Source organism: Amblyraja radiata, chromosome 2, assembly GCF_010909765.2.
Source record: "Amblyraja radiata isolate CabotCenter1 chromosome 2, sAmbRad1.1.pri, whole genome shotgun sequence".
NCBI lineage: Eukaryota > Metazoa > Chordata > Chondrichthyes > Rajiformes > Rajidae > Amblyraja > Amblyraja radiata.
In genome coordinates this window covers 14,767,413-14,793,758 of record NC_045957.1, presented here as the reverse complement: position 1 = coordinate 14,793,758, position 26,346 = coordinate 14,767,413, and the positions used below count along the sequence as shown (strand labels likewise).

Sequence of the window (26,346 nt, the reverse complement as noted above, 5' to 3'; positions counted from 1 at the left end):
AGATTTAAATATTTTAAATAATAAAATCTCATGAAATAACAGCTAATTAATATCCACTGGCAATTAATTCAATTTAAGTATTGAAAAGTAGCATTACTTTTTTATGCCAGTCAGCCTTAGCAGCAAGTAAAAGGGTGAAGCTGCCAATTTGGAGCAGCCACTTTGAGAGGGGCTGCTTTGAGGCGAAAGGGCTGATGTAGTAAATATTTGGTGAAGAGGGCGAATAGAAACAAGGTACGGGCAAGGTAAGATTGTCAATGTTTACGCTTCCTGAGGTCCTATAGATTTTTTTTAATGTGTATTCCGGAGGTTGTTATGGCAGTCAGTGGAGTGGTTTGCTCCTCCTGTCCAATCCTGGGAAATCAGGGAGCAGTCAAGTGCCCCTGACGACTATCTCTGCTGAAAGTGTGTCCAGGTGCAGCTCCTCTCAGACTGCCTGCATTCATTGGAGCAGCAAATGGACAAACAGAGGAGCATTAGGTGGCGCAGCGGTAGAGTTGCTGCCCAACAGCACTTGAAGCGCCAGAGACCCGGGTTTGTTCCCGGCTATGGGCGCTGTCTGTAGGAGTTTGTACTTTCTCCTTGTGACTGCGTGGGTTTTCTCCGAGATCTTCGGTTTCCTCTCACACGCCAAAGACGTACAGGTTTGTAGGTTAATTGGCTTGGTATCAGTGTAAACTGTTCCTAGTGCATGTAGTGCAGTGTTAATGTGTGGGGATGGCTGGTCAGTGTGGACTCGGTGGGCCGAAGGGACAGTTTCTGTGCTGTATCTCTAAATTATACTCAAAAAATCCAGGAGGCAGAAAAGGTTGTAGACGGTAGTTTCAGGAAGGTGGTCACATGAAAAGTTTGGCCAGATGGATGTGACCATCAGGAGAGGCAGACAGGTAATGCAGGAGTTTGAGGCAGGCAGGTAGTGCAGGAGTTTCCTGTGGCTTTATCTTTTTCTCTCAGACAAGTCGTTTTGGATATCTTGGGGGAATGACCTCTCAGGGACAGATAGCAGCAGCAGCCAGAACGGCAGAACCACCTCAGGATCTGTTGAACAGCAGAGCAGTAGTAAAGGTGAGCAATAGTGATAGGATACTCCATAAGGGGTACAGGTGAGCAGTTCTGTGGCCGCAAATGAGACTCAAGATATTATATATATAAAATATTATATATTTTTGATTAGTACAGGTGTCAGAGGTTATGAGGAGAAGGCAGGAGAATGGGGTGAGGAGGGAGAGATAGATCAGCCATGATTGAATGGTGGGGTAGACTTGATGGGCTGAATGCCCTAATTCTACTCCCATCACTTATGATCTTATGTTCTAAGAAATAGAAGATATTGCAGGTTACTAAGTGGCTCAAGAGCTGCAGCAGGAGGGAGGGCTTTGGATATATGGATCAAGGCAAGGCAAGTGGGACCTTAACAAGGATTTTTCAGGAGGTGACAAAGGTGATTGGTGAGGCTAGAGCAGTAGGTGTTACCTGCATAGACTTTATTTAGGCATTTGACAAGGTCCCTCATGGTTCACTGATCCAGAAGATTAAGATGCACAGGATCCATGGTGATTTGGTTGTTTGGATTCAGAACTGCTTACTCATAGATGAGTAGTGCAAAGTAGTGCAAAGCTACATAGATGAGTAGTGCAAAGCTGGTATTTTGACTGGAGGCTTTTAACCAGTGGCGTTCTGCAAGGATCAATTCTGGGGCCTCTGTTTGTGATACAGTATATATAAATTACTTAGGACGGAAATGTGGATGGGTTAGGCAAGTTCGCAGATGACACAAAAATTGGTGGAATCGTGAGCAATGAAGAAGGCTATCAGAGGACACAACAGGATATAGATCGCAGATATGGGCAAAGGAAAGCCAGGTGGCGTTTAATTAGAGCAAGTGTGAGGGTGTCACTTTTTTAGGTCAATTGCGAGGGGATAGTAAATAGTTAATGCCAGGACCGGATTGATGGAACCCAAGACCCCTCTGTACATGTCTATAGTAGGTAGACTAGTATGGTATGAGTGCCTTTATTGAGTCGGGTATTGAGTAAAATTGAGTCGGGTATTGACGTCATATTGCAGCTTTATCTAACTTTGGTTAGACCAAATGTGGAGTACTGTACACAATTTTGGTCACCCGTTGCAGTTAGAATGTGAAGTCTTGGACAGGGTCCAAGAGAGGTTTAACAGGATGTTGCTTGGATTAGAACATATTAACTTTTAGGATAAGTTAGACAAGCTTGATTGGTTTTCGGAAGTATCAGAAGCTGAGGAAGAACCTAATAGAAGGTTATAAAATTATGAGATGCATCGGCAAAAGTTGACCGTCAGACCCTTTTCCCTCCTCATGGTGGAAATGTCGAATAGTAGATGGCATAGCTTTAGAGCGAGTGTTTAACTTGAAAGCAAATGTGCAGGACAAGTTTTCTTTTCAGAGTAGTAGCTGCCTGATACATGCTGCCAGAGTTGTGGAAGAAAGATATGACATTTAAGAGATTTATAGATAGGCACTTGAATATGCAGGGAATGGAGGGATACGGATCCTGCGCAGACAAACTGGAATGGTCGAATTTGATACAAGGTTCAGCACAGACATCTTCCTATGTTGATAGTGATAGTCACTGCTGCTGAGACCCCAAACACAAAGAAAACATCTAATTTAATTGCCCTTACCTTGAAATAGTATCTAACTTTATCCTGCAAGAATTGAGGATTTTCTTTCAGGGATTGCCTGAACCTAGTCACCTTTTCACCAATCTGCAACACCTCGACAGGATCCCCATCATGATTCCAGTTTGTTGCAACATACTAGACATAAACATACAAAGAGAAATCAGCGATTGTTATTACAAGAAAAATATTTAATTTCTGACAACTTGATTTATGAATCACACCTCCCAAGCAGAATGCAAAGGAACCTTTAAAGTGACAAATCTAAAATTGCATCTTGCATTGTTTTGAAGATAGACACAAAATGTTGGAGTAAGTCGGGCATCTCTGGTGAGAAGGAATGGGTTACGTTTCAGATTGAGACCTTTCTTCAGAGTATTGTTTCATTGGATTAACTTAGGTTTCCAAACTCAAGATTGTATTTATTTCCATACTTATCTTCCGACATGACTGCTAATGCTGAAGAAGGGTCTCAACACGAAACGCCACCCATTCCTTCTCTCCAGCCTGTCCCGCTGAGTTACTCCAGCTTTTTGTGTCTATCTTCACTGCTAATGAGAAGCTTATCACTCTACCTACATTATTAATCCTCAATGTTTTTGTTCTGAAATAAATAGCAGAACTTTTCATCTTGCAATGGGACCTAATTCCCTCATCTTGGCAAATAACCGATCCTTGGCCAAGATTGTAATGCACAAGCTAGCTACAACACTTGAATGTTAATCTTGCTTTTGTATCCAATAACAACTACTTAGCAGAAAGGGAGAAGGGGTGACAAAAAGAGATTTTGGCTGCTGTTTCCAATGGATTTGAATGGGACATTTTCCAGGTATTTTCAGTTAATTTCTCAGCAAGGCTGCCAGAGGAGAAGAAAAAGGGAATAGAGCTGAATGATGGGACAGTGTTGATCCAATCCATAATTTTTGATAAATGTTAATTTTGAAATCATACTATCTACTCATCTGGATATTAGTATACACTCGATTGCGCACATCTGAGCCCTTCTTCTGCTCACAAACAGTCTAATGAAGGCACATCCAATGGATATGGTTTTTCAGTTGCAAGTCACTCAAGGCCCAGAATACCAGCTCACAGACATTAACACTAAAAAGTAAATTGGAGGAAAGAAGCCTCCTTAAAATTATTTTAATACATTTTAGTCCTTCAGTGTGAAAACATTTAGCAGAGCTCACTCAAACAATTTTATTACTAATAACAACATGAGAAATACTTCAAACTGTTCAAAAAGGATTACTTCAAACAGTTTATATTTGATACATTGACACCACACCGATTTAACATTAAACCATGTATTAACTAGATTCTGACACCCTCTTGTGGCACATTCAAAATATCTTCCACAAACCACGGTAGTGTGGCTAGTGCGCCATCATGTGGATAAAGTAAAGAGCAACTTACTGATGCCAATGCAAGGCCAAAATTGGTAGTCTGGTGTTTCAACTGAATTTCAATCTTGTGAAGGAGTGCTTCTATTCTCACTTCCTCAAATCCTTTCCTTTTAATTTAAAAAACAACAATTTTAAACATGTAAATAAAACACTCAAGCAAATATGAGACATAGGGCAAGCATAGGGTTTATAGGGCATGCATACGGCATATAATAACAAACTTTCCCCCTTAGCAGAGTTGTTTAAAACTAAAGGATATTCGTTTATGGCAATGAGCAAGAGGTTCAGAAATATTGCCAGTATGCTGAGATCCGTTTGAATTGCCAAGGCGTAGAAGACCAAAGACTAGGTGCCAGTGAATGGAATCAGTATAGATGGGTACTTGGTGTCAGGGGTTATATGGGGAAGGCAGGAGAATGGGGTTGAGAGGGAAAGATAGATCAGCCATGATTGAATGGTGGAGTAGACTCGATGGGCCGAATGGACTAATTCTGCTCCTGTCACTTATGAACTTGGTGGTCAGCAGGAACACAGTGGACCAAAACTGTTTCTGTGCTGTGATCTTATAACTCTCCAACATTTCTTTGATAAATATATCAGAGTAATAAAGCTATAAAGACTTTTGGGAGACTACAATGTTTAATCTTCATTTGCTCAGTATTGTTAGGTCGTGCTAGAAATGTAGTTGCACCATCCTGCTGTAAATAACTTCGAGCAGGCAACTTCTCATTTAAAGAGAAGCTGCTTTCCCTGTTCCTTTCTCCGCTTTGTACACTCATCTCCCATCAACAAATCTTGTAGTTCCCTGTTATCCACCTTCTTTCTCCTCCTCCTCCTGTACTCTTCCACCCATATCCCTCCCACTCTTCCTCTTCATCTGACACCTATCTGGTTCCTTTTCACCCCTTGCCTTTGTCTATTGTGCCAGTCCTCTGCCAATAGCCCCCATCCCACACATTTGCCAGCCTTTGTTCCACCCCCACCTCTAATTGTCCAGTTTTCTCCCCCCACTTCAAACTGTCTGATAAAGAGTCTCAACCCAGAACGTCATCAGTCCAATCCCTCCGCAGATGCTGCCTGACCCACTGTGTTCCTCCAGTACTATTGTTTTGTACAAAAAACCTAATTTAAGTCAGGTCATGGGAACCATTATTACATAAAGGATGCCATAACGGAGACGCTATGAAACTACGGGTGCTGTCTGTCTGGAGTTTGTACGTTCTCCATGTTGGTTTTCTCCGGGTGCACCGGTTTCCTCCCACATCCCAAAAATGTTCAGGTTTGTAGGTTAATTGGCTTCTGTAAATGTTCCCCAGTGTGTAGGACAGAACTAGTATATGGGTTTTTGTTGGTTAGTACGGACCCAGTGGGCAAAAGGGCCTGTTCCCAAGCTGCATCTCTCAGCTAAACTAAATCAAATGAAATGAGAGCCTATTGCAGGCAAGCATGATTTTTAAATTTGCTTGCCAACATACAGATGACCGAATGCAATATTCCATATTTATAATGTCTGAAGCAAATAGGAGGACCATAGGGCAGAAGGATAAATACACCCAGGAACCATTCCTCCAGTAAGGAAGCTATCTCCACAGTATTCCTCACATGAGCACGTCATCGAATTGGAGACATACAGCATGGAAACATGGTCCATTTGCCTGTGTTTGGCCCATATCCCTCTCAACAATGCCTACCCATGCATCTGTCCAAATATCTCTTAAATGCTGTTTTGCACGTGGTACTGAAGTTAAGAAGGGGACATATTGTGTAGCACCACTGCGCAGCAGCATACATTCAACACATTGCACTGTAATTAAATTATTATGTTTATAGAGTAGGTTACGCACTCAATTACTTCGTCAATTACTTTCTCGATGATCTGTTTCACTGATTTGACGTCTTGTTCTGCAATGCCTTGTAGCCCAATACTAAAGCAAGCCTCTCTTGTGCTCCCATCGTATCTGAAAAAACAATCATAGCTTTCATTAGTGACTACAAAATTGCATAAGAATTTAAAGATCAAATTAATAGCCGTAGATTAACCCTTATTAATCCATGTCATTTATAATCTCCACTACATGATCCAATCCCAGCTCCAACACCGCCAAGACACACAAAGAAAATACTAGGATAAAACCAGCTCTCCGCTCCAACCACTCAACAAGGGACAGGGTGTCCGCTTACAGTCGCTCAGAGGCTATGACCGCCTCGGTGTCGTTCTGGGGTCAACCGTGGAGCCACGCTCATACCTGGTCAGCGTTGACAACAGCATCTACCGACGCACCGACCAACACTTCCTCCCGGTTAATGAACCGGCACCTTCCCGTCCTTACCCTGACCAGCCGGTCGGTTGTCCCCCACGTTCTGCGAAAGCCACTCCAGCGACTCCTCTACCGGTGCCAGCACCATCCCTACCTTCCCTGGAGCCCCCATCTCCACCGGTGTCTTCTCCTCCACGTTCACCCTATAAGGGACTCGTTTCCTCAGAGAAGGATGAGGCGCACGAGGGGTACTACCGTACACGTGTACGTCGTGTCTGCAAGCCAAACCCGCTGATTGGAAAGTTTACCGGCTATACTTGAACTGTGCATGGCCCGCCGTTTTACGTGCTCATATATGCACAAGCATGTACAAGCAAAATAAGAAATGCACACACCCTATACTGGTGTTTTATAATATATTCTCTGCTAGCCACTCTCTATATGCTTTGCTTCTTTGAGAGGAAGGATGTAGATTAACCCTTATTAACCCATGCCATTTATAATCTCCATATATGCATGCCACCCGTTACATGGTATTACAGTACTACACTAATGACGACTGCCAGCTGGCAGAAGCCATGCTGAGCTGGAAGAGCACAGCTGTGCAGTTCGAATGCTCTGTATTTCTGAATGGAATAAAGACATATGTTTCACCATGTATGTTGTAGTGGATCATTTACAAACAATAGCTAACAGTTTAAAAGAACTACCAAAAAAAGATAAAGCAGAACAAAACGAAACCTACCCAACAACAGGAGCAAAGTCTGTGCCAATCCTGGCATCAATCAATGCTTTGTAAAATGGAGAATTGGGTCCAGAAACCAGCAAAGATGATAGAAGACTGAGGATGAATGTTTCATAGGTATCGGTAATGCTACAAGAAGACATAAAAACACACATTTGAAATAAAATATTTCCCTCCAACATTAACCCACAAGAAAACAATGAACTTAACATAAAAATGCTATGAAACAAGTTGCAGTAAAACACCATTAATCTGGCACTCTCCGGACGTTAACGCTGACGGACTATTCCATTAATACTCAAACAAGTTTTCAATTTCTAATATTTTAGATGTTAGACAGTAGAATAATGAATTTTCCAGAGGACCCAGAATGTTTAAAGGGAGCGCTGGAGACAAATACTTCAGCGTATATGCAGAATATACAATACTGTCGGTGGTTGAAATATGAAAACAAAATACTGGAAATACTCAACAGATCTGGCAGCATCCATTAAAAGAAAAATGTAGTTATTGTTTCAGGTTCTTTCATCAGAATTGCGAGTAGATTAAAAATATATATTATATTGGAGAAAGTGGAGAGGAGCAGAAATGTAAAAAAGTCTTACAATAAGGAACGAACAAGAGAGATTGAATGAAATTGGTGCTGGCTGAAGGAAGAATGCACGGGATAAATGTCAGGGACAATGAATGAAATACGATATTTCAAGTTGAAGAGGGACGTGGAAAAAGACTGAGATAACGGGTAGGAATGGCTGATCATCGGAGATTCAGCATTGACTGCTGAAAGTGTCAAGGACCTATTTGTATGAAGAATTGCACATTCTAAATTCCTCAATTTGAATTTAGGGTTGGAACAGTGGTGTAGCGGTAGAGTTGCTGCCTTACAGTGCCAGAAACCCGAGTTTGATCCTGGCCACGGGTGCTGTCTGTACAGAGTTTGTATGTTCTCCCAGTGACCACACTGGTCTTCTCCGGGTGATCCGGTTTCCTCCCACACTCCAAAGACGTACAGATTTGTAGGTTAATTGACTTTGGTAAAATTGTTAATTGTCCCTAGTGTATGTATGATAGTGTTAATGTGCGGGAAACGCTGGTCGGCGCAGACTCGGTGGGCCAAAAGTCCTGTTTCCGTGCTGTATCTCTAAAATTAAACTTCATTGGAATAACTAAGGTGGTTAAACCAGCATTTTCTATTTTTATTTTATCTACTTATCCAAGTGAGAATGTCAGTAAAGTTGTGAATAAATTTGATGTTATCAAAGATTCTGCCTTTTCCACGAGACATTCAACTGAGGTGACATTTAATTTCTTAGTAAGATCCTATGACTCTACCAGGATAGTTCTCCTTGAAATCCTGTCAATATTATTCTGTCAACACACATCACAGATTTCTTATTTAAAAAGAGAATTTGTTTGAGATGCAAATGAAAGCAAATTTGCATTTTTGCACACATTACTGAAAGATAATATACAACTGGGTTACACCTGTAGGGGGAAAAAAGCAATACGAATTAAAAATGTTGCTCCAATCATATGAACATCAATCACAAGAGTATCAAAATTGTATTTAGAAACATAGAAACATAGAAAGTAGGTGCGAGAGTAGACCACCAGGTCCGTCGAGCCCGCACCGCCATTCGCTCATGGCTGAACACTAAACAGACACACTTACCCACAAACAGTAGACACAAGACACAGAACACAAGACACTACCCTCCCCTTTATACCGCTATCACCCCTCTCCACCCCAAGAACCTCGTGATCTCCTGGGGGAGGCAAAAAAACGGATAAAAACCCTGGTCCAATTCGGGAAAAAAATCCGGGAAATTCCTCTCCGACCCCAATCCAGGCGATCGACACTTGTCCAGGAGATCACTCAGGTCTTACTATACTAACCATACCTAGGTCCATATCCCTGCCCTCTCCCCGTAGCCCCTTATCCCCTTGGCAGCTAAAAAACCATCTATTTTAGTCTTAAATATATTTAACGTTTCTGCTTCCACTGCTCCCTGGGGCAGTGAATTCCATAAATTAACCACCCTCTGGGTGAAGAAGTTCTTCCTCATCTCAGTTTTAAAAGAGCCCCCCCCTTATTCTGCAACTATGTCCCCTAGTTCTAGTTTCCCCGATCATTGGGAACATCCTCGGTGCATCCACCCGATCAAGGCCCCTCACGATCTTATATGTTTCAATGAGATCGCCTCTCATTCTTCTAAACTCCAAAGAGTAGAGTTCCAGCCTACTTAACCTTTCCTCATATGTCAATCCCCTCATTGCAGGAATTAATCTTGTAAACCTTCGCTGCACTGCCTCCAGGGCTAGTACATCCTTTCTTAAGTATGGACCCCAGAACTGTACACAGTATTCCAAATGTGGTCTCACTAATACTGTGTACAGCTGCAGCAAGACCTCCGTGTTTTTATACTCAATCCCCCTAGCAATAAAGGCCAAAACTCCATTGGCCTTCCTGATTGCTTGCTGCACCTGCATACTAACTTTTAGTGATTCATGTACTAATACCCCTAGATCCCTTTGCGTTGCATTACAACGCAGCTCCTCCTCATTTAGAAAATAACTTGCCCTATCATTTTTTTTCCCAAAGTGAATGACTTCACATTTATTAGTATTAAATTTCATCTGCCAAGTTGTTGCCCACTCACCTAGCTTATCTATATCCTTTTGCAGACTCTTCCTATCCTCCTCATCCCCTACTTTTCCTCCCATTTTTGTATCGTCCGCAAATTTTGATATATTACACTTGGTTCCCTCCTCCAAATCATTTATATAAATTGTGAACAACTGGGGTCCCAGCACCGACCCTTGCGGAACCCCGCTAGTTACCGGTTGCCATCCCGAGTATGAACCATTTATCCCCACTCTCTGCTTCCTATTTGTTAGCCAATCCTCTACCCATGCTAATATATTACCCCCAATCCCATAATTTTTTATTTTTAGCAATAGTCTCTTATGTGGCACCTTGTCAAAAGCCTTTTGGAAGTCCAAGTATACCACATCCACCGGTTCCCCTTTATCCACCCGGGTTGTTACTTCCTCAAAGAATTCGAGCAGATTCGTTAAACAGGACTTCCCCTTCACAAAACCATGCTGGTTCTGTCCGATGAAGTCATGTTTATCCAAGTGCCCCGTTAGTGTTTCTTTAATAATTGTCTCTAACATTTTACCCACCACCGATGTTAGACTAACCGGTCTATAGTTACCCGCCTTCTGTTTACTTCCTTTTTTAAATATAGGTGTTACATTGGCCATTTTCCAATCCACTGGGACCGTTCCTGCCTCCAGAGAGTTTTGGAAAATTATCACCAATGCATCCACAATCCCCACCGCTATCTCCCTCAAGACCCTTGGATGTAATCCATCAGGCCCAGGGGATTTATCCTCCTTCAGTCTCATTAATTTCCCTAATACCACCTCCTTGGTGATCTTAATAGTATTTAGCTCCTCCATTCCTACCGGCCCCCTGTTTATCCAGCGTTGGAATATTTTTTGTGTCTTCTATGGTGAAGACTGATACAAAATACTCGTTTAATGCCTTTGCCATTTCCATGTTCCCCACCAACAACTCTCCAGTCTCACCCTCCAATGGACCAACGTTCACCTTAGCCACCCTTTTTCTTTTTATATAGCTATAAAAACTCTTACTATTAGTTTTTATGTTGTTCGCTAAATTCCTTTCATAGTCTATTTTCCCCGTCTTAATTAATCTCTTAGTTATTTTTTGCTGACCTTTAAATGCTTCCCAATCCTCTACCCTCCCACTATCTCTGGCTACCTTATATGCCCTTGCCTTCAGCCGAATACTATCCTTTATAGTTTTACTGAGCCATGGCTGACTGTTCTTACCCTTACCCCTTTTTTTCTTCATAGGAATAAATTTTTCTTGAAGGTTATACAGTAGACCCTTAAACGTACACCACTGCTCATGTACCGTCTTATTCTTGAGTCTGCTATCCCAGTCAACTTTGATCAGCTCAGTCCTCATACCTTCATAATCCCCCTTATTTAGACTAAGCACCCTAGCCTGAGTTTCAACCTGCTCCCCTTCTATTTGAATATGGAATTCGACCATATTGTGGTCACTTGTTCCCAACGAGTCCCTAACTATGACATTTTTAATTAATCCTGCTTCATTACACAGGACCAGATCCAAGATTGCCTCCCCCCTTGTCGGTTCTGTGACATACTGTTCTAGGAACCCGTCTCTAATACATTCTATAAACTCTTCCTCTAGTCTACCCTGCCCAGTTTGGTTTGCCCAATTAATATGAAAATTGAAGTCCCCCATGATTACAGCAGTTCCCTTTTTACATGCGTCAACTATTTGCAGATTTATGTTCTGACTAACAGCGTCACAGCTATTTGGAGGTCTATAAATTACACCCACTAGTGTTTTTTTCCCCTTGTTATTCTCTATCTGTACCCAAGCCGTTTCACTATCCTGATCCTTCAACGCAATATCCTTCCTCTCTATTGCCGTTATTCCCTCCCTTATTAAAAGGGCCACCCCTCCTCCCTTTCTTTCCTGTCTATCTTTCCTAATTGTCGAGTACCCCTCTATATTTAACTCCCAGTCCTGATCCCCTTGCAGCCATGTCTCCGTAATGGCCACGATATCATAACTATATATACTTAATTGCACCGTTAATTCATTTATCTTATTTCGAATACTCCGTGCATTTAGATAAAGCACTTTCAGATGATTTTTACTACCCTTCCTTTCCGTTTTTGCCCCTTTTACATCTAGAGCTTTATCTTCACACATTCTGTCTCCTGTCACATTTTGACTTTCCGCTTCCCCACTGATACCCTGCTCTATTTCCTCTACCCCTGCCGTTATTACCCCCCTTGATACCTCCCCCCCGCTACTTAGTTTAAAGACCTCTCTACTGCCCTAGTTATATGATTTGCCAGGACCCCAGTCCCAGCACCGTTCAGGTGAAGTCCGTCCTTACAGAACAGATCCCCCCTGTCCCAGTACTGGTGCCAGTGGCCCAAGAAACCAAACCCATTTTTCCCACACCAGTCTTTGAGCCACGCATTCAGCTTTTTAATTTTACGTACCCTCGCCGATTTGGCCCGTGGCTCAGGTAGCAATCCGGAGATCAGTACCCTCGAGGTTCTGCTTTTTAATTTATTCCCTAACTGCTCAAACTCCTTCAGCAGATCCTCCTTCCTCGTCCTTCCTATGTCATTGGTCCCCACATGGACCACGACCACTGGATCCTCCCCCTCCCTCTGCAAATTTCTCTCCAGCATCGCAGAGATATCCTTAACCCTAGCACCGGGTAGGCAACACAGCCTTCGGGACATGTTCTGCTGGCCGCAGAGAACCTTATCTACCCCCCGAATAATACTATCCCCTATCACTACGGCATTTCTTCTAACTCCCCCCTCTTGAATGGCCCCCTGATCCACGGTGCTGCAGCCAGGTTGCTCATCCCTCCCACAGCCCCTGATCCCGTCCTTACATTGAGTAAGAGCCTCGGTCATGCTCGTCAGGGACAAGGGCTGTGGCTCCTGCCGCATCTCCTCCTGGTTCCCCCTACCTGCCTCGCTTATGGCCACACCTTCCTTTCCTTGCTCACTGCCTACTGAATTAGTTAAACTGGTCGGTGTGACCATCCCCTGGCACAAAACATCCAGGTAATACTCCCCCTCCCTGATGTACCGCAGCGTATGAAGTTGGGTCTCCAGCTCATCAATGCGGAGCTGGAGTTCCTCTAGCCTCAAACACTTACTGTGATGTGTGTTGACAGAATAATATTGACAGGATTTCAAGGAGAACTATCCTGGTAGAGTCATAGGATCTTACTCGGCGGACATTTAACATTACCGGTCGGTTATCCTTGGTTCTGATGAAATTCACCAGTCAGCACCGGCTACAACTTGCGAGAACCTCCGAGAACTTTTGACCTCCTGGCAACCAACTAGGACCTCCTGGTAACCCACCTACGGCTCGACAATTCTCGCTACTCTCAATGGCGGCTTCATTCTAGTCGCCGCTAATTTTTCAACATGTTGAAAAATTCGCGGCGACCATAATGAGGCCGCGACTAGTTCCCAGAATGTGGGAACTCCTCACGACCATGAAAGCGACTGTCCGGCAACCAACCGCGAGCATGTGGCGACTGCATAGTCTCCTGCAGTCGCCTAAATAGTCGCCCAAGTGGGACAGGTCCATTACTCCAGCTTTCTGTGTCTATCTTCGGTTTAAACCTGCATCTGCAGTTCCTTCCTACACATTTCAGCTATAACTGATTTATTTGAGATATGGAATGCTCAAGTTAGTATACACTTTAGTTCCTGTGTAGAAAGAGAAATAGGAATAGAATTAAATATACTTACTCGCCCAACAAGTAGCTGACACTGTATGTGGTTTGCTTAGTAGGATCGGGAGCCATCGAGTCTGACCCACAAGGAACGTGATACTCCCTCTGGAGGCAAAATAAGACCACAGAGAAACAATAAATAATACACTACCATTTTTTTTGTTTAAAAAGGGATATTTTGCATTTATGGTCGGATAAAAGTGCCAGACAGGTTCTACCACCGATCCAACATTAAAAAAAAGACATATTTCTTTCTTACACTGTGCCTCCTCTACAATTATTTTTTTTACAAAAGTACAGTGAAGCAACTTTAATCAGAAGCATATTGGCCACAAGTGGATGGATTCCACAGGGATCGATGCTATTCACAATGTGTACCAATGATTTAGACGAGGAAACCAAGAGCAGGCTCGCCGATCGTTTCGCTGAACACCTCCGCTCAGTCCGCTTTAACCTACCTGATCTCCCGGTTGCTCAGCACTTTAACACCCCCTCCCATTCCCAATCTAATGGTCCATTATCAGTGGGGCCCAGCACAAATTGGAGGAACAGCACCTCATGTTTCGCTTGGGTAGCTTACACCCCAGCGGTATGAACATTGACTTCTCTGACTTCAAATAGCCTTTGCTTTCTCTCTCTCCATCCCCTCCCCCTTCCCAGTTCTCCCATCAGTCTTACTGTCTCACTACATTTTATCTGTCCCACCCACTACCCTGACATCAGTCTGAAGAAGGGTCTCGACCCGAAACATCACATTCCTTCTCTCCACAGATGCTGCCTGTCCCACTGAGTTACTCCAGCATTTTGTGTCTACCTTCGATTTAAATCAGCATCTGCAGTTCTTTCCTACAATATATTCAAGCCTGCCGACAATATAAAACTATATGCTTATGTTGATTGGGGAATTGGTGTGCAGGAAAAGATCGAGTTGAGTGAGCCTATAGTCCCTAAAGTTTATATGAGGCATCTCACGAAACATACACAATACACAGGAGATTGCAGATACTGTAAAATTGAGCAAAAAACAAAGTGATGGATGAGCTCAGCAGATCAGGCAGTATCTGTGTAATGAAATGGACAGCAGACGTTTTGGGTCAGAACTCTTCTTCTGACGGAGTCCCACCCGAAATCTCACTTGTCCATTTCTCTCCAAAAAAGGTTCTGAGCCACTAAGTGTCTCCAACATTTTATTTTATACACAATTCTTATGCATTTTGACAAGATAGATACAAGAACCAGGGGTGCCGCAGTATTGGCAGCCTCGCCAGCAGTCTGTCCGTTTTTTCTTTATTTTGTTGTTATTTTTAGTGTGTTTTTAAAGTTTGTGTTAATGTTTTCTGGTTTGTTTTATGTAGGGGAGGGGGTCGGGGGAAACTTTTTTTCCCCCAATCTCTTACACTACCGGAGATGCGACTGTTTTCCAGGTCGTATCTCCGGTCGCTCTGCGGCCTAACATCATGGAGCTGGAGGCCTTCTCGGGACTGACTTTTGAGCCCCACCATGGACTTACATTGGAGCCAATCCTTTCCCTGGGATCACTCCAACCGCAGCCTGCATATTTTACCATCGAGAGCTCGCTGTCTTGGGTAGAGACCGTAGATGTCGGGAGCTCCAAAGACGCAGAAGGTTCGACAAGCCCCAACCTGGGGTCAGATTGCTCGGTGCGGGGAGCTGAGATGCCCCCCGATGAAGGAGCTTGATCCCCCCCGACGAGGAGGCCCGCCTCCGTCTACGGGAGTAAGATCGGCCCATCAATGGAAGGTTAGAGGCCCCCGACCACTGAAGGACAAAGAAGGGATGAGATTGAACTTCATTTTGCCTTCCATCACAGTGAGGAATGTGGAGTCACTGTGGTGGATGTTTATGTTAAAATGTATTTTGTGTGTTCTGCTGCTTTTTATTTGTATGACTGATTTGACAAATGAGATTCCTCGTATGTTGCAAAACGTACTTGGCTAATAAATTATTATTGTATTGTCTTGTAAGAACAACAGTTCCTTTGGCTGGAATGGCTGTCAACCTCAAAATAAGGACCTGTAAAGCTGCAGCAAGAATTGCATTCTTTTGTTTCTCGTCTACATGACCATTGAACTCGCCGCACTCTTGATCCATCCAGAATAATCTCTTATACAAGGTCAAGTTGCAGCAGGACTGTCAATCTACACCAAGACTACCATAAATATGGATTACTTTTATAACTTTATTTCACTGTTATTTCACTGCTGATATTAGCCCAGAGTCAGAGAGATAGTGTCCTTTACTTACTGGTTCACTCCAGCGTGGCTGTGTGGGAACTGAAGTGCCGGGATTAATTCTTTGGAATTTGCAAAGCGCTTCTTCCTGGATTTGTTTGAGGTGTTGTTCCAGGGGCAAGTCACCATAGGTAAAGAACCTGAAATGGATAAAATGGATAAATGGCAGAGCTTCTAAGCTTCTCATGCAATCAATGTAGTACTTACATTTTAAATGATTTAACTTTTTTGGACAAAGGTCTACACGTCACAGTGAGTGCAGGTAAGCCCTGCATTACAGTAGTTCTAGTAATATAAATTCTTGCCTGTAGAATTCATAAATCGCTACCTAAAAATCTGAGACTTGGAACAATATACTACCGGTTGGTCAGCGATGGCAGCCTAGCCAACAGTCTGTCTGTCTTTTTGTCTTTTTTGTTATTTTTAGTCTGTTTTAAAAGTATGTGTCAATGTTCTCTGGTTTGTTTTATGTGGAGGGTGGGGGAAGGGGTCGGGGGGAAACTTTTGTCAATCTCTTACCTTGCTAGAGATGCGATTTTTTCCCGGTTCGTATCTCCGGTCGCTCTGCGGCCTAACATCATGAAGCTGGCGGCCTTGCTCGAGACTGACTTTGAGCCTCACCGTGGGGCTGTGCACTTACCATCGGAGCCTGCGATCCCTTGACTGGGATCGACGCTCCAACCGTGGACTGCAGATTTCACCATCGAGGAGCTTGCAGTCTCGGGTGGAGACTGATGTCGGGAAGCTCCAAGTCACAGAAGGTGTGACTAGGCCCGACCCGAGGTTCGATCAGCAGGGGAGCTTGATCGCCCTGATGCGGAGGGCTCGACCGCCAGCTGCGGGAGCCAAGATCGCCCCGACAATGGAAGGCTCGAGTGCCCCGACCGCGAGAGAACATAGAAGGGAAGATTTAACTTTTTTTGCCTTCCGTCACAGTGAGGAATGTGGGGAGTCGCTGTGGTGGATGTTCATGTTAAAAATGTATTTGGGTGACTTGTTTGTCTTTATTGGTATGATGACTGTATGGCAAATCAAATTCCCCGTAAGTTGCAAAACATACTAGGCTAATAAAGTACTATTATGATAAAATTCACTCATGGAATTTGTATATTAATTTTTATTATCAGATTGCAATTTTTTGCGATGAACAGATGTTGTGGCTTGGATTTACAGAAAAGTAGGCACATGGATGGTTATCTGGGAACTCAACATCCCATAAAATGGAGGCTGGGGGAGGAATCGCCTACAAAGCTAGATGGACAAGAGAGAAGTGTTATCTGAAGAGAGCTGATAGACTTGTGATTATGGGGAGGTGTGAGCAATGGGAACTACGGGAGAAAACGACTGATTGCACTACGAGGACAGGACTGCAGCAAAAAAAAAAAGACTGATGGAATAAAAGTGCATTACACTACGAGGACAGGACTGCAGCAAAAAAGGTTGGCGGGTCAAGCAGCATCTGTGGAGGAATGGACAGATGACGTTTCGGGTCAGGACCCTTCTTCAGACTAACTGGAACCAGTGTTTTATTTTGTTCTCAAACTAAGCCGAAGCCCAGGACAAGTTACAACATTGGATGCATATCATAGCCAGTAGAGAAACTTTGGAAACAAAATCTGTTTAAAGAACAGGTGAAGTTTTAAGTTATGCCAGTTATGGATCTACTCTCTGTATATTAAAGATCACTGCTATTGGATCATAAATCTGTAATAAACAACCTGCAATTGAGTTTTGATACATGCTACATTGAAATATGTCAATATTTGCTGATGCAAAGTATGAAAATTGGACAGATTTCATTTTTCATATTTTTCTTGGTTCTTGGTTTCTTGGTCCTCCAAAATATTCCAACTGGAATTTAAACTGGAGGTGGTGAAGGGAGGGCTTAAGCCAGAAAGGGTTATTGGGAAGAAAGAGCTACTTTAAATTTAGTTGCATCTGGTTGGGTAACTATAGTTGGGTGGAGAATATTCCATGCTTTAATTGTGCGGGGGAAGAACACATTGCTGTATACATCTGTCTTTGTAGCTGGGATCACAAATTGGATCGAATGCCCTCGTCTGCTCCTAATTGGTTTGGGTTTGGTGTAAGTCTTGTAGTCTATGTCGAGCTGACCATTTAACATTTTGTAAAAACAGGTCAAATGGTGAGCTTCACGTCTGTCTTGGAGAGGGTTCCACCCCAGAGAATTCAGAAACATAGAAACATAGAAAATAGGTGCAGGAGTAGGCCATTCGGCCCTTCGAGCCTGCACCGCCATTCAATATGATCATGGCTGATCATCCAACTCAGTATCCTGTACCTGCCTTCTCTCCATTCCCCCTGATCCCTTTAGCCACAAGGGCCACATCTAACTCCCTCTTAAATATAGCCAACGAACTGGCCTCAACTACCTTCTGTGGCAGAGAATTCCAGAGATTCACCACTCTCTGTGTGAAAAATGTTTTCCTCATCTCGGTCCTAAAAGATTTCCCCCTTTTCCTTAAACTGTGACCCCTTGTTCTGGACATCCCCAACATCGGAAACAATCTTCCTGCATCTAGCCTGTCCAACCCCTTAAGAATTTTGTAAGTTTCTATAAGATCCCCCCTCAATCTTCTAAATTCTAGCGAGGACAAACCGAGTCTATCCAGTCTTTCTTCATATAAAAGTCCTGACATCCCAGGAATCAGTCTGGTGAACCTTCTCTGTACTCCCTCTATGGCAAGAATGTCTTTCCTCAGATTAGGAGACCAAAACTGTATGCAATACTCCAGGTGTGGTCTCACCAAGACCCTGTACAACTGCAGTAGAACCTCCCTGCTCCTATAGAACCTCCCTGCTCCTATAAGAACCTCCCTGCTCCTATAGAACCTCCCTGCTCCAGAAGTTTGGTAACACTCGCTTCTCTCTCATAGGTGATAGTAACAAATCGAGCTGCCTGTCTTTGGACACATTCGATGAAAGAAATGTATTTATTTGTGTATGGGTCCCATGCTGCAACTGCGTAGTCCAAATGAGGTCTAACGAGGGTGAAGTATAGCTTTTCCTTGACAGAAGTTGAACAATGATATTTCCCCCAATGTAAGAAGCCATTCAGACCATAGTTGATAAACACTCAGAGAGGCCTTACCAATGCCATTCTCTCAAAATGTCCCATTAACTGATTCTTTCAAATGCCCAAAACAGTGATCACCCGGAGGGAAAAATGGGAAAGATGGAGAGTTCAGGGAGGTATAAGCTGATAGCCTGGAACATGCAGGAATCAGGAAAGAGGTGCAACTATGGACCATCAGCACTCAAATGCAGGATTGAACCAGGATGCTCGTTGATGTCAAATACCAAAGCACACCTTAGCATCACCACATCACCCATTTATTTTGTTTAATCCTCTGGATTTCCATGGTGCAGGGGACAACCCCTCCACCCCCTCGCTTTACTTCTTTATAGTGGATCTGTAACAAGTTAAACCACTTATAGTTTCAAAGTCCACAAAGCTGTAATTCTATCTATTGTGTAATTTCAAAATTAAAGTAACTGCCTGCCAAGGTGGGTAGATGTTTGCATTATTGTCCCGATTAATTGAAATTGCGCAAATAAGGTATTAAATTATCAGAGGATGACATGAGACTGCAGATGCTGGAATACTGAGCAAAAAAAAAAACTGAAGAGGAACTCAGCAGATCAGAAAGCATCTGGTGTGGGAAATACACAGATTATATTTTGGTTGGGACTCTTCTGCAATCTGAAAGAGGGCCCCCAATATGGCCCTGCACCATTTCCCTCTGCAGATGCTGCCTGACCTGCTGAGTTCCTCCAGATTTTCTTTTACTTAAAATTGTCTAATTTGTACTTACACCAAGTGTACTTATTTCAATCAAAATCCCTATCTATCACTCTTGGACAAAGGCAAACACAATGTCAGCATTTATTTCAAAAGGGCTAGAATACAAAAACAGGGATGTAATCCTGAGGCTCTATAAGGTACTGGTCAGGCTGTATTTGAAGTATTGTGAGCAATTTTGGGAACCATAACTGAGGTTTGCTGGCTCTGGAGAAGGTCCAGTGGAGGTTTACAAAAATGATCCCAGGAATGAGCAAGTTAACATATGAAGATTGCTTGACAGCACTGGGCCTGTGATCGCTGGAGTTTAGACGAATGAGGGGGGACCTCATTGAAATGTACCAAATAGTGAAAGGCTTGGATAGAGTAGATGTGGAGAGATGTTTCGACTAGTCTAGAACTGGAGGCCATAGCCTCAGAATTAAAGGACGGTCTTTTAGGAAGGAGATGAGGAGGAATTTATTTAGCCAGAGGGTGGTGAATCTGTGGAATTCTTTGCTACAGAAGGCTGTGGAGGCCAAATCAATGGATATTTTTAAGGCAGAGATATAGATTCTTGATTAGTACGGGTGCCCGCGGTTATGGGGAGAAGGCAGGAGAATGGGATTAGGAAGGATATATCGATGGCCAAATTCTGCTCCAATATCTTATGACCTTGTGGACAAAATATTTGCATAGCTATTTTAATTTAAATTAGTTGATCGATTTTAGTTATACAGAAATAATCCCCGGATATCTCAAATTGTTCACGATATTTTATATATTGTCCTCTAATGTACCTTGCATTACTAGGATGGTAATGTGTGGCATGGAAGCGCTTTAATTCTTCCCATGCAAGCTTGGGGATTTGCAAAGGGTCACCTCCAGATATCACCGAGTAGGTATGATCAGGTAGAAGCTTGTTTTGTACATGCTGAGCATAGAGATTCTCGTTGTTTGCCTGAAACAAAAAGGCAGATAATGTAAAGAGGAATAAAATTAAATTGACAGTTTCCTAATAAACATAAACTGAGAATGTTTGCTATTTTTGTAAAGAGAAAAGTGACAACTAAAGCAATTTATGGTTCCAGGCTGGCAGATGGAGTCATACAGGCCCTTTGGCCCAACTTGCCCACACCAACCGACATGTCCCATCTACACTTCTCCCACCTGCCTCAGTTTGGTTTAGTTTAGTTTTAGTTTAGTTTAGAGATACAGCGCGGAAACAGGCCCTTCGGCCCACTGAGTCCGTGCCGACCAGCGATCCCCGCACATTCACACTATCCCACACATATTTGGGACAATTTGCATACACCTAGCCAATTAACCTACATACCTGTACGTCTTTGGAGTGTGGGAGGGAACCGAAGATCTCGGAGAAAACCCACGCGGCCATGGTGAGAACGTACAAACTCCGCACAGACAGCACCCGTAGTCGGGATCGATCCCGCGTCTCTGTATAGGTCCTGTCCATGTTAGACTTTTCAAAATGCAACCCCTCACATTTCTTGGTATTAAATTCCATCAACCATTCCTCATCCCAACCTGTCCAATTGATCAAGAACTTGCTGCAATTTTTGACAACCATCTCACTATCTACAATACCACCCACTTTTGTGCCAGTAATATTTAACTTAGCAACCTGCTCCAATATTCAATAAGCGCCCAATGAACAAGATGTTAAATGGCAAGAATCTGGATGCCATATTACCATGAAAGGTGAGATGGTATGAGGCGCATTACAATGATCACTGTATACATGAAAAAGCAATCCTAAAAGGCTACTTGCACCCATACAAACCTTTAACAACCAAATGACTAACAATGATCCCACAAATACCTACAGAGATATTTTGAAGCATTAGTTTGCCAAATACAGAGAACTTTTCTATAAAATTTTATTCTGTATTTGAACACCACAAACGTGCATCATGTTCAAGTTAAATTATAATTTATGAAGACTTACAAATACGCCTTTCATTTCATTGAACACAACTCCTTTAAAGACAAGTGGAGATGATTGATCACCAGGGGTATCGTGTTCCAGCCTCCATCCTTCTTGCCTGAAGATAAATAAGGTCAATACTAATATACAAAACATGCACAAAAATATACAAACTACGTGTAACAAATATAAAATCCATACTGAACAAGTTTACATCTTACCAGAAGTCCAATTCTCTTAGGCAAGGAAAGAAGACAGCATCAAGGTAAACAGAGAGAAGATTCTGAAAATCCTTGGAGTTTTGGGTGGAAAATGGATACATTGTGTAGTCACTTGCTGCAATGATCAAGAAAATAAAAACTCAAATCTACTTTTTTTTGGTGCTGATGAGTTATTCATTCTATTAGCTCCACCGTCGCTAGTGTCAATCTCAAACTATCTTTTACAGTAATGTCAATAACACACACACAAAATCAATACTGACCTGTGAAGGCATTCATGAAAGTAGAAAGGGATCGGGTCAACATTTTGAAGAAAGGATCTCTAATTTGATATTTTTCAGAGCCACAAAGTACTACATGTTCTAGAATATGTGGAACACCTGTGCTGTTGAGTGGCGTGGTACGGAGTTGCACACTGAAAGATAATATACACAGCTCAATGTCAATTGATTGTGATATTAACTTCACAAAACAAAATTAAGATCTCAATAAAAGCCTTTGATAATCTCCGTTTCCCATCTGCCATCACATTCCATTGTATACTTCATCAACCTAAATCGTCAAAGATTAGCAAGGCACCGAGTGTATTTTCTACATGAAATATGATTTAAAAAAAAATACTTCATAGATAAATTAATTATCATTTAGGACTACTGGAGAATGCCAGGCTCTTTCAATATTTATGATTTGAGATACTCAACTCATATTTTTATCGCATATTTTCCTGAATAGGAAATGCCTTCATTAGTTCAGGGTTAAAATACTGAACATCCCTTCACAACACACATTGGAAGAGCCTGCATCAGAAGAATTGCGGTAGCTTGAGAAGATGGCTCCACTACTTCTCAAGAGCAATCAAAGGGTTAATTTCACCAGCACTGCCCAAAGCCCATTAACAAATAGAATGCAGATGTTATCATTGCACAATGAGATAATTATAATAAGTATACAATGCACTAGAATGTTTACATTAAGTGTGCCATTACAATAAATTACCTGAACAGGTTGTTTGGATCATCCCTTGCCACATGCAAATACTGAGCTCCTGTATTATCGTCACTAAGTTTGACTGCTGTCAGGAAAAGATCAGGAACAGCTGTTACCTGTGGAAAGAAAAGAATACTCTAAAAAATACAGTACTGATTTTTTTAAACTATATTTGCACCCCTTTAAGAGTGAAAAAGCAGCCCCAAACATATCTTTGGTGAGAAACAAAACAATCTGCAAGGCAAATCCCTTATACAGTATAGCAGATTCATCAGCATTTTAACTATATTTATAAACCTCATACTCAATATGAAACACTTTGCACAATCACACCAATTATTCTGTTTTGTTGATAATTGTTCATTTCATTTAATGAAGCTTTTTAGAGTTAATGTTATTTAACTCACCAATTTCAATATTTTCTTTGGAATATTTAGTTATTCATCAACTTGACGTTCGCAAAGAATGCTTTGAATGTGTGCAAACGGCAGATGAACTAGAACAGGCACTGAAAGCAGTTCTTCCCACTAAGAATTTCCATAAGCATGGAATATAACGTGAAGAAGCAGATAACTTGACCAAACTGACACTCTATAAATGATATCCATTTGTCTTTCCATTGGAAATAGCCAAAAAATGCTGGAGTAACTCGGCGGGACAGGCAGCATCTCTGGAGGGTACGTATGGGTGACGTTTCAGACCCATTGCTTCAGACCCATTGCTATTTTTCATTACATTGCCATTCCCCTGTATCCCCAAAATATTCTCCCTTCAAATAAATGTTAAAGAAAGAACTGCAGATGTTGGAAAAATCGAAAGTAGACAAAAATGCTGGAGAAACTCAGCGGGTGAGGCCGCATCTATGGAGAGAAGGAATAGGTGACGTTTCGGGTCGAGACCCTTTTTCAGACTGAAGTGCCTCCCTTCAAATAAATATTTAATTCCTTTATAGAAATGAATGAATCTGCTTCAAACAACCATTGATACAGTACTTTCAGGCATTACAATTCATTAAACAAATAAAATCATACCCTTAGAGCTTTTGAAATTCCATTTTATCGTCCCAGGACAAATTCATGAAATTATTTCCCCATTAATTCCACACAATTTCCTTTAAAGACTCCCAAAGCCAGGACTGTGGGGGGAAAGACGGTTGAATAAGATAAATGGATAGCATTTCCATAGGACCAGAAAAGACATAAGGGCCTGTCCCACTTGGACGACCTAATCCACGAGTTTAGTAGACCCTAGACGAGTTGAAAAAATTGTCACGGTCGTATTGACTCGCCGAAGTAAAAGACCTCCTACAACTAAGTCTACGACCTCCTACGACTATGTCTACGACCTCCTACGACCCCCCCCCTGCGACCTCAGTCTTTCACACCTAAGACCAACTACGACTAGCTACGAGTGGAAAATGATCACATGATAAAATGATGTCATGTCTGCATTTTTTTTCTCGGGCCAGTTACCGACCTACGACTACCTACGACTACCATCACGACCTACCTACGAGTAAAAAGTATCAATTTTTTCCATGCCGACTTTTTTTTTTTACTCGCGGACATTTACTCAGGCTGGAAAAAACGCCACGACCTACTTGTGGCCACGAGAACAGAGAGAACACTCACGAGCATGAGGAAGAGTTACGAAGACCTCCTACGACCTCGTGGCGACCATGCTGCGAGTATGAGTCAAGGGCAAACTCGGCAGAGGTCGCCAATTAGATCGTGAAAGTGGGACAGGGGCTTTATGGCCAAATGGCTTGCTTATTCCACAACTCTAGAAATATCTTAATGGGGTGGAGCCTCTTTGAGCAGAGGAGTGTTCTGGTTTATTTGTTACTTTCACTCATCCAAACCCGTATACATTTGAACCATATATATGAGAGGATACCATTTCAGGACAATTTTTCATTGCCTTTATAGGTCGAAAGGCTTGCTCCACGGCCATTCTGTTCCACATTCTTAATACTGCTGTGATAAGACAGGCAAAGATATCAACTCAAATTCTGGAATGGAATTGGAACCCCACATCTTTTCTATTAGGAAGCACAAGAGACTGCATATGCTGGAATCTTGAGCAAATAACTAAGGTCTGGAGTAACTCAGCATCTGTGGAGGGAATGGTCAGACAACGTTTTGGGTCAGGACCCTTCTTCAGACTCTGGAGTCTGGGGGAAGAAAAATGAGATGCTAGTTCAGCAAAGTCTACTAAGCAATAAGTGTACACAGGTACAGTGCGGGGGTAAAGAGGTGGGTGACGTGCAGATGGTTGGAGACAGTGACAAAGGCTGGAGGTAAAAAGAGGACAAAACGGTGTCAGGTAGGAAAAGAAGAATATAAAATGTAAATCCAGAGGGAAGCATATGAATGGAAGGTGTCAGGGAGGAGGGGATAGGAGCAGTCCCAGGTGGTGGTAGAACTGTATGTGCACAGTTATGTGCTATTGGTGGTTGGGGGGGGGGGGGGGGAGGGGATAGATGTGAGGAGAGGGGGGTTAATGGCAGTGAAGGAGGCCAAGGTCAGCATGGGAATGGGAAGTGGATTCAAAACTGCCCAGTCTATGCTAGGTCTCCCCAATGTAGAGGAGCCACATTTGGAGTGCCAAATGCAACAGATGAAGTTGGAAGAGATGCAACAGAACTGATTCTCATTTGGAATGGCTACTTGGATCACTGGATGGAAGTGAGAGGAGGTGTGGGGATAGGTGTTATATCAGTTGCAGTTGCAGGGAAAAGAGCCTGAGGAGGTGGCCGATTAAATGGGAAGGGATGAGGGAACCCAGGAGTTGCAGAAAAAATCTTTAAAGAAAGCAGAAAGAGGTGGGGGACGAGAGGCGTAAGAGGTGGGATCACATTGAAGATGGCAGAAATGTTGGAGAATGATAAGGCGGATGTGGAGGCTGGTGGGGTGAAAGGCGTGGACTAAAGGAACTTTATTCTCCTTCCGTCTGGGGCGAGGGAGAGCGAGGGCAGAACCCCGGTGAGCATTCTTTCACCTCCTCGGTACACTTATCTCCCCCACTTTATTTTATTCCTTTACATTTCCCTGCCCCCACTCCACTCATATGCGTTCCTCCAGCTTTACAATGTAGACAGTCACGAGCTTCAGGTTTCAGGGCATAAATGTGCCAACGATTTGCCCATGTCCAATCAAATAAACCCAATGGCTAAGAAAGTACATCTACTTCCTCAGAAGACCAAGAAAATTCTCAAATTACAATTTCTATAGATATGCCATAGAAAGCAACCTGTCAGCCTGGATTGACAACTGCTCTGCAAAAGGTTGTGAGAAATAACAGAGTTGTGGATACAGCCCAGTCCAGCCTTCCCTCCATTGACTACCTACCACCTTGCGAAAGGAGCCAACATAATCAAGGACCACTCACGTCCCAGTCATTCCCTTTTACCACCAGATTATTGGACATCCTCTTCCCTGCTGTTATTAGATTCTTCAACATGTCTCCCACAGCTGGATTCCTGCAATCCACCTCGTTGCCATCCCTGCACTTCTATATATCCACTCTCTCTGTAGTGGTAACTACACTCAGCATCCTATTTAGTTTCTCTTTGCACTGTTATACACATATATGGTTTTGATTGTAACATGGATAGCATGCAAGATAGTTTTTCCAGTTTGTTGGTAAACAGGGCAACAATAAACCAACATCAATTATAGTCATGCATCATTATGAATTTTAAAGATTCACATTCCAAAGAGCTT

At 42.7% G+C, this 26,346-nt stretch overlaps 1 protein-coding gene across 1 annotated transcript in view; it reads right to left on the bottom strand.

Moving 5' to 3' along the window:
* pitrm1 (pitrilysin metallopeptidase 1) overlaps positions 1-26,346 on the bottom strand; it is a 70,967-nt gene that overhangs the window by 36,839 nt on the left and 7,782 nt on the right. The window contains exons 3-13 of the mRNA XM_033042177.1: positions 22,631-22,737; positions 21,898-22,049; positions 21,635-21,749; positions 21,435-21,531; positions 20,269-20,429; positions 15,680-15,806; positions 13,431-13,519; positions 7,068-7,196; positions 5,909-6,022; positions 4,075-4,171; positions 2,659-2,793 (exon numbers count right to left, since the gene is read on the bottom strand). Of these exons, the coding sequence (XP_032898068.1) occupies positions 2,659-2,793; positions 4,075-4,171; positions 5,909-6,022; positions 7,068-7,196; positions 13,431-13,519; positions 15,680-15,806; positions 20,269-20,429; positions 21,435-21,531; positions 21,635-21,749; positions 21,898-22,049; positions 22,631-22,737 (1,323 nt within the window). The remainder of the gene's footprint in view (positions 1-2,658; positions 2,794-4,074; positions 4,172-5,908; positions 6,023-7,067; positions 7,197-13,430; positions 13,520-15,679; positions 15,807-20,268; positions 20,430-21,434; positions 21,532-21,634; positions 21,750-21,897; positions 22,050-22,630; positions 22,738-26,346) is intronic.